General features: G+C 40.9%; 1 protein-coding gene across 1 annotated transcript; it reads left to right on the plus strand.

Moving 5' to 3' along the window:
- Nucleotides 1-229: 229 nt before the first annotated feature.
- On the plus strand, nucleotides 230-9,527 carry LOC131942213 (putative G-protein coupled receptor B0563.6). The gene is made up of 3 exons (XM_059301953.1): nucleotides 230-595; nucleotides 6,351-6,577; nucleotides 8,180-9,527. Exons 1-3 carry the CDS (start codon nucleotides 230-232, stop codon nucleotides 9,267-9,269), a joined length of 1,683 nt encoding a protein of 560 aa, XP_059157936.1. The 3' UTR covers nucleotides 9,270-9,527.
- Nucleotides 9,528-9,955: the final 428 nt, after the last annotated feature.

Genomic DNA, 9,955 nt, shown 5'->3' on the forward strand with positions numbered 1-9,955 from the left:
TTCCAAATGAATTTATGTACTCTGATAGTTCTTTTAAAAAAACAACAACCAACTTGGTAGATATATAAATCCACTTTAACAGAAATGTATATTTATACATGAGAGTTTTCCTATTGACTTTTACCAAACATTGATTCAACAACTCGATATATCTATATATAAATAGAGCAGTGGGATATATTTTTAGATGCTCCACCGCAAGTCACTTCCGTGTTGACACGCCCACCACATGGAGCTAAGTGACTCCGTACCAGGCTACTATAGAAATGACAACCTGAACCAGCACGACCACCAGGCAACAGCCAACTGCCTCAACCAAACAGCCGGCTGTCTGCTGAACATCACCAGCCTGTTTCTCGACGAGATGTCGCGCAACATCACCGAGCGACTCCTCCAGCCCCACAGCTACGAGATGTTCAACGCCACCTGGGCCGGTTCCTCCTCCACCTTTACGGCAGCGGGGACGACGCCCAGCGAGAAAATCGTGGATTATTACCTGTACGTCAACCTGACCAGGAGGTCGGATAATCCCCAGATTAGAAGGATGGACCCAGACTCGCCGCAACAAATGGTCAGCAGACAAGTTCTTGATAAGGTCGGTACATATCTCTTTGCTATTAAACTCGGTAAACTCTCACTTTGCATGCTCTGCTATCAAGTCTAAAAAAAAAGTTTCCCTTTCAAACCTGACGGTCTATGGGGCAAGTGAAGTAGAGTTCACTTGTTTCTGTGACCTCGGCATATGAAGAGATAGTGTGGTCAGCACTATGCCCAGCCGCCTTTACTCTCCCTAACGTGAGTTAGGTACCCATCAGAGTTGGGTGGACTCAGGGACGGTCTACTGACTAGAACCCGGATTCGAACTCGAGACTTACGGGTTAGCAGTCCAGCTTTCTACCGCTAGACCACTTCGTCCCTCATCTCATTTCTATTTAACTAACTATACCCTCATTTAACATGTCCTGCTAGCAAGTCTAAGTTCATACGTATTATTGATAAGGTCGGTACTTATCTCATGGCTATTTAACTCCGTAAACTCTCACTTTACATGCCCAGCTAGCAGTTCAAAGTTCACACATATTGATAAAATCTGTACTTGTCTCATTGCTATTTAACTATCCTCTCACTTACATGCCCTGTTAGCGACTCAAGATTCACACATGTAGCCTACATTTTAAATACTACTACGTGTTTAGAGTTGAACAAGGATGTGGCTTACCCAGGTCTCTAAACATAGGTACCACATAAATCGTTGATATTTCATAATGGATTTCAAGTTCTAACAACATAATAACAGTCAAACGAACTACTGTTGTTTTTTTTTTGCCGCAGGCTCAGAGTTGTTTAATTTTGCTCCCGCGTGCATCTTTTTAAACTAAAATGGCGAAAAATAAAAAGAGCAATAAACCCGAAAACTGAAGTCTAAAAATCAACCCTTTAAGGCACACACAGCATAAAAAAAACTATTTCACGACGCTCAAGACGTCTAGTTGAGTACAAATTAAAGCACGTTGGCGACCTTGATCTTATTTGATACACATTTCCTTCCACTCTGGTCCCCGATGACAGTCGCGGACTTTCCAATAATCTGATCAGCTATTTGGGTAACTTGGATTTGGGGAGGTAGGCCAAGGTCACTTCAGTCAGAATAGGCAATATCTAGGACTTGACAAAAGATACTGGTAATTTAGTAAGAATAGGCAATATCTAGGCCTTGAGAAAAAATACTGGTAATTTAGTAAGAATAGGCAATATCTAGGACTTGAGAAAAGATACTGGTAATTTATTCAGAAAAGGCAATATGTAGGACTTGAGAAAAGACACTGGTAATTTAGTCAGAATAGGCAATATCTAGGACTTGAGAAAAGATACTGGTAATTTAGTCAAAATAGGCAATATCTAGGACTTGAGAAAAGATACTGGTACTTAAGTCAGAATAGGCAATATGTGGGACAACAAAAGACACAGATGCTTAAGTCAGAATAGGCAATGTCTAGGACTTTAGAAAAGATACTTGTACTTCAGTTAGAATAGGCAATATCTAAAGGTACTGGTACTTCAGTGAGAATAGGCAATATCTAAAGGTACTGGTACTTCATTGAGAATAGGCAATGTCTAGGACTTGAGAAAAGACACTGGTAATTCAGTGATGCCTAACCTACTTTGATGATTGACGTTTCCCAAAATACAACAATTAAGCCGGTGGTGACAAGCGCTTTAAAATATCGAGTTCTGCTCTGTAGAAATTTCAATTTTAAACCCACGACCTTCAGGCAAGAAAAATCAATCGTAGGAGAGAGTAGATTTCTCAAAATTTTTAACAAAGCGGAAGCGACGAGTTTGTGACAGTCCATTTGTAAGATAGGACAGGATGAAAAGGGTTGGGTTCGTGTCAAAAGAAGTAGCTTCAACGTTAGTCCTACACAACAAATGATCTTTTCCGCACTACAAATTATCTTTTCAGCACAACAAATAAACTTTTCAGCACTACAAGTGGTCTCCCAAGCGCTACAAATTATCTCTCGAGGATTACAAATTGTTTTTCTACTCATGAAAATTTCAAGTAAATAAGTTTTTAAACTAAAAAAACAAACACTTCCAATTTTAGAAACTTAGTGATGTAGTGGCTATAATGTTTCCTTTTAACGATCTCCTTTAAATGAATTTTAATTGAAATGAAATTAATCTTTGTTTGGATAGGGTCAATAATTAAATATTTAAAATTAAATACGGAACAGTTTTGGTGTAATGCTAAAATTAGTATTAGCAAAATTTTGATGAACTTTAAGTCCGTAAATAAGGAATGTTTTGTCTTTGGTGATTAAACTTATTTTTTACTGTAAGAGTGTAAACCACTAATCTAGTAAGGATAATTTAGGTGAAGAAGAGAAAAAGATAAAAAAAAAGGTGGAGGGGGGGGGGGGGAGAGAAATACAGACGAGAGATGATTAGTTTTCGCAAGGAAAAGTTTCAATTGGTACGTACTTTAAAATGACAACCTGTGGTCAACCCCATTCAGCCAATGGAATGACGGATTAGTATTTTTTACATAGTCTTTTCTTGTTTGTTTTTAAACGGAAGAACAATAAAATGTCGAATCGGCAGTTTTCTTTCTGCATGTATCTATATTAGGGATTAAGGATTAGGGTAGGTGATAAATTAAGTTTGTGGGTTAGGGTCAGAACTAAAAACAGGTTTAGGGTGGCAATACTAGCATAGAAATTGTGGAACGGTGTGGTCGAATGTTAGAGCGTTTGACTGTTACCACAGGTTTCGAGTTCGGATCTCGGTTCACACTTGTGACTGTCATACTTCGCTGAGTCCAACCAGCTCCGGTGGGTACCTCACTTACATTGGGGAAAATAATACGTAACACCATTCCTTCATATGCCAAGGTCAAGAAACACATGAACTCTACTTCATCCCTACTCGACTTTACTATCATAAAAATAGCACCTAACACGCCCTGTCGTATCACAAAATATAGGGAAGACAACAACCGGATATTCCCTTACGACGCCGAGCGAACACCGGGCATACGTGCGCCAAGAAACGCCCAAATTCCCCACGAGATGCTAATGTTTAACGTTACATAACTCGCGTCTCGCTAAACACGACAGCTGTATGATCCGGGCTCGCCGAGGGAATCAATACGCCGGTTCTACGTACATCTCTATAAGACGCTGGAATAAAAAAAAAATGGCCCAATTGCTGATGCTAATAATATATTCTAGACACGTAATACAAGTTACAGACAAGCCGTTTTGTCCTCATCATTCGAATCGTACTTGATACCCGATGGCTTGCATTATATTACTCCGAGAGGTGCTATAAATAAAACCGGCTCCTTCAATATACGTACGCTTGTTTTTTTTTGTAGGCTTGTTTGAATGTACTGTATTTCTCAAGATACTGTTACAAGCTGATTTGAAAGTATTGTATTTGTCAAAATACTAGTACAGGCTAGTTTGAATGTACTGTATTTCTAAAAATACTGGTACATGCTAGTTTGAATTTACTGTTTTGCTCAAGATAATATATCCTAATTTAGAATGTACTGTATTCCTCAAGATATATAACCTAGTTTAGAATGTACTGTATTTTAGAAGACACTGTTACAGCACAATTTGAATGTGTCGTTTTCATTCAAAGAAAAAAAGACATTTTAAAAAGAAACTACAGATACATATTACGCTAGAGACTGACAAAATAAAAATAAAAAAAACTACTAAGCATAGAAAAAAAAATGTCCCAGAAATAATCCAGCCAATTTGCATATGATAGAACTGGGTCAAACATCGGCTCAAATTAGAAACGAAACAAAACGATTGTACCCTTTTAGAAAGTACAATACGGGGCCAATCAATGGATTAGACCAAAGTCTCGTAACGCCTGGCTATCTGGTAGCATGACAGAAACAAAGCTGATGGGAACATTGGCATTACAAATCATAAACATTACCAAATTGATTCCTAGGTTAACTTGTATTTCATTTTCTTGGCGATTGCTTAATAAAGAAGCCGAAAATGCTGATCAGGTCTGTATTTAAAAAAAGGAGAAAATAGGGAGATGTTTATAAGAACAGTAGGTACATGTATTTATTTAAAAGTAGTCGGGGTATATTGAACTCTTACAGCCAATCTCGCTGCATTATCACAGCAATATATATACATGGAGGTCAAACGTAGTAAGATATCTGTTGGAGTTTTTAAATTATTTTTTTTAAGTGTGGCTATTTAGACTCTCAGTCATCTCCGCATACACGGAACCTAAGACCATAATGTAAATTGGGGGTACGTTTAGTGTTGCTTTACGTACAGATATCATGCTGTTGGATGTTGTTGTAAGAACCATCATAGCAGCACTGTCTCAGTAAACCATCGTGCAATGACTACTTAGTGATCACAGTAAACACGCAGCGAATACCACCAAGACGAGAGTAAACAATGTTACACCTGGCTTTATTATCACTACATTTATCACTAACTAGAAACGTGAACAGCTGGTCTGTGGTTCCTCAGGTGAAATACAGGTGCAAGCCACAACCATGCGACGCGGGAATACACCTTGTTAGCCAATCGATTATAAGTTTAATTATTTGAGTATATATTATTATATACTCACATAAATTATATATATATATATATATATATATATATATATATATATATATATATATATATATATATATATATATATATATATATATATATATATATATATATATGCAAGCGCACCTGCTGGTTATAACTAAGTCGCAATAAACCCAAGGCCTCCCCTAGCATCCATTATTGTCGTTCATACCATGTTTTCCTGCTGATGGTCCAACATGACGGGATGATCTTAATTACCTAGATAAAAACCGCTGTGGCGACAAGGGGGTTATTGTACACAACTGAAGTAAACACCGACACAAACATGCCCTCACTTGGATCAGTCGTCTGACGCGTGAAATATGGTTGTTAGACGCCATCACTGTCACAGGAAAGCACGGCCCTGTAAATAATGCTGTCTGATTGGTACACCCACGCAGCTTTAGCATACATTGACACCGTTGTCTGTAGTCTGTCGGTAGTATTTTTGTTTCGCTTGAAAACCAGATTTAATATGTAGTTGTAAAGATGTCGATTATTTTTTCTAACGCAAACAACTTATTTTTTGCTAGTTGCTATATTTGACCCTCATCAACGAGAAATATTATATCCGCCTTAAGTAGGCTAATGAACTTGTTTTGGTACTAAAACAAGGTCAAAGCATAGAAGTTCATTTTTTTTCTTTCTTATATAATTAAAAAAAAAACAAAAAAAAAACAACAAACAACGGGAACGTATATGGTTCGATGTATTGATTTCATGACATCAAATTTTGTATTTATAATTTAGCCAAATGTATCAATATCATTACAGGGCCGTTTGAGTGTATGAACTTTTTACTGTAAGAAGTTGAGTGACACCATCAAACATATTCACTTTTTATTTACAAGCACAGTCTTATTACCGCTTAATCCATCAACCATTATCATCTTTTCCCATTCGTGCCTGAGACAGATAAAGTGGAGCTCATATGTTTCAATGACGTTGACCTTCAATGGCGATAGTGTGGTCAGCACAATGCCCAGCCGCCTTTACTTTTCCTAACGTGAGTTTGGTACCAATCAAAGCTAGGTGGACTAAGGGAAGTCCAACGGACTAGAAACCGGGATCCGAACCCGCGATTATCGGGTTACCAGTCGTAACCCCTGCCATCGGACCACGCAGCCCACAGCAACCATTACAAATACAATCTAATTGCCTTGCTCACCAGTAACAGTCTCATGTTACCTAACCGCCCCCCCCCCTTCTCTGTTTCAGACTACCCTCATCTTTGTGATGGTCCTCATCCCGTGCTTCTCCGTCTTCGGCTGTGTGGGTAACGTGCTGAGCCTGCGGGTGCTGGTGCACCACCGGATGAGGAACGCCACCAACATGGTGCTGGCGGCCCTCGCCGTGTCCGACCTGCTCTTCCTGCTCCACGCCTTCTACTTCTCCTTCCTGCGCCTGTACGTGCAGAGAAACCCTGTGGCGGGGGAGAACCTCAGGTAAGATACTTCACTTCCGGGTTGCGGAACACCTTCGGAAATATTGTTAGGGACCATAATATGAACTATAAACGATATTTGAAAAACATAATACCGGCATCGTAGGGGAGAACCTTATGTAAGAAAATACACTTTCGGGTTGCGGAACATCATCGGAAATATTGTTAGGGACCATATGAACTATAAACGATATTTGAAAATTGTGATGAATGCATGGTAGGGGGAGGGGGACCTGAGGTAAGATAATACACTTCCGGGTTGCCGGACACCTTCGGAAATATTGTAAGGGACCATAAACTATAATTGTAAAATGTGATAACGGCATGATAGGGGATTACCTGAGGTAAGATAATACACTTCCGGGTTGCGTGACATAGGAAATAGTGTTAGGGACCATATGAACTATAAACGCGCTTTGAAAAATGTGATTTACAGCATAGCAGGGGAGAATCGGCAGTTAAGCGTTCTATTTCCGGGTTGCGTTACATCATCGGATAAACTGTTACTGATCATACGAAGTATAAACATGCTTTGAAAAAATATGATTACAGCATAGCAGGGCGGGGGGGGGGGGGGGTAAGAAAAAATATTTCCGGGTTTCGTTTTATCAACGAAAATACTGTTCGCGCTTTTGGTAAGATAACATAATCCATTTCCGGGTTCCGTTTTTCCTACAGCATACCACGGTGTTTGTGTATGCCAAACTTAAAACAAACATGTATGTACATACTTTAAAATAACCACCGCCGTAACATTTAAACACCATACCACAACATTGACAGATTGTAAACAGTGTGTAAGATACTTTATAGCGACGACACTAATGGGGAGAGAAGAGAAAGGCTAGGCTATCGATTTATTGAAAATAGAGTTCAAACATAGCCCACTTGAACTCCGCTGCCCGCTAATGAGCCACGGCGTTTGCTTTGATCTATGGCGTCATCGCTTGCGCGCGCAGATAGCGCAAGTTTGCACAAGGGATTTATTCTATTTTTTTTCTATGCTAGATGTCATGTTCCATGTCAAAGTTCGCTGATCTAAACATGCTCGCAACATTCAAATTAACCGTCAAATACAGATTAATTTTATATCAATTACGTAAAGTAAAAAAGTAAAGTTTCTCTTTCAAACCTGACGGTCTATGGGGCAAGTGACGTAGAAATCACTTGTTTCTGTGACCTCGACATATGAAGAGATAGTGTGGTCTGCACTATGCCCAGCCGCCTTTACTTTCCCTAACGTGAGTTAGGTACCCATCAGAGTTGGGTGGACTCAGGGACGGTCTACTGACTTGAACCCGGATTCGAACTCGAGACTTACGGGTTAGCAGTCCAGCTCTCTACCGCTAGACCACTCCGTCCCGCATATCAATTACGTGCTGAATATAAATTAAATATTCTCACAAACATATAGATATATGTTTAAGTGGGTATATGTGTGTATACATATATATATATATATGTGTGTGTGTGTAAATATAAGCAATAGACATATGTATACGTATGTAAATATGAAATAGTTCAATATCCACATAATATTAATTTTATATATGCTATACGTATCAAGTAGCAGCTAACACTACTATTCCATCATTTCCCACAGAGCCATAACGTTCCCATTGCTCGGCAGTTACGGAAGTGTCGTCACAGCTCGGATCACCACCTGCCTGACCACCATGCTCAGCGTGGAGAGGCTGATAGCCGTCTACTTCCCCATGAAGGCCAAGGTCATGTGCAGCCGGGCCATGACCGTCACGTGCATCCTGCTCATCTACCTGGTGACGCTGGTGGCCTTCATCCCGATGGCGCTCAAGTACCACAGCAGCCTGGAGGTACGCAACAACCAGACCGTCTACACCACGGGCCTCACCAAACTGGGCAACAACACGCTCTTCTTCAACATCTACGGCAACATCCTCAACATCGCCTTCCGGTTCATACCCATCCTCGTCCTCATCTTGGTCAACATCCTCATCGCCTGCGCCATCCGACGAACGTGGTCATTCCGTCGGTCCATGCCCAGCGGCGGCTCCGCGACCTACGAGCAAAACCGCATCACACTGATGCTGCTCATGGTGTCTTTAATCTTTCTTATCTGTATTTTACCCGGCGCTATTCACAGCATAGTCAACCAGTTCAACACAGAGTACAACCGTAAAGCCTCACAGAGCAACATTTACAATATTTTCGGTAACGTCACGTACTTCTTAGAGACGGTGAACTCGTCTGTGAACTTTGTCATCTACATGGCGTTCAGCGCCAAATTCTGCAGGACGTACAAGCAGATTTTCTGCTGCACACAACAGATCAACACCAGGGGCTCGGCCAGGTCCGTCATCCGATTTTCTGCACGACCTCAGATCGGATCAAGGTCAAGCATGACGAGTTACCGGGAACTTTACTTCTTAAATCAGCTCGGTAAAGGGAAAATATCCAGCTTCAAGGACCGAGAACTTAACGGAAATCCTATTCGGAAAAACGGGTTTGTTGCTAACACAGGGACCATACACGAGGAAGGGAGGATGAAAATATTCCGAAGCAGGTATTCCATCAGTGAGAGCTACAGCGGGCATAGCCATAGCGGGCATAGCAGCCAGGGTAAGGTGGAGAACTCTAAGGGTGAGAGGTACAGCCAACACAGCGTCCACAGTAGCCACAGTGCCGAGCCCACGGCCGAGGACATGTACAGTTGACGGTGTTATTCTGCATTTGTGTAGACCCACACTACACATTTGCATGGACACAAGCCCTAGTCTGAACCAGGACATGTACAGTTGACGGTGTTATTCTGCATTTGTGTAGACCCACACTACACATTTGCATGGACACAAGCCCTAGTCTGAACCAGGACATGTACAGTTGACGGTGTTATTCTGCATTTGTGTAGACCCACACTACACATTTGCATGGACACAAGCCCTAGTCTGAACCAGGACATGTACAGTTGACGGTGTTATTCTGCATTTGTGTAGACCCACACTACGGATTTGCACGGACACAAGCCCTAGTCTGAACCAGGACATGTACAGTTGACGGTGTTATTCTGCATTTGTGTAGACCCACACTACGGATTTGCACGGACACAAGCCCCTCTTCTGAACACCAAGACCAGATGGTTCTACAAGTTTATGATTAGAGAACTGAGTTGGCAATATCATCCGTCATCCAAACCCACCAAACAGTCAACAGAGACTGGGTTGGCTATATCAGCAGTCATCCAAACCCATATAACATCTGGCTCTACAATAAGTCAATATAGACTGGTTTGGGTTATATCAGCCGTCATCCAATCCCATATAACAGATGGTTCTAAAAGTCAATAGAGGCTGGGTTTGCTATAACAGTCGTCATCCAATCTCACCAAACAATCAATAGAGAC

This window comes from Physella acuta, unplaced genomic scaffold (genome assembly GCF_028476545.2).
Source record: "Physella acuta isolate Inbredline_101_S28 unplaced genomic scaffold, ASM2847654v3 ptg000395l, whole genome shotgun sequence".
Lineage (NCBI taxonomy): Eukaryota > Metazoa > Mollusca > Gastropoda > Physidae > Physella > Physella acuta.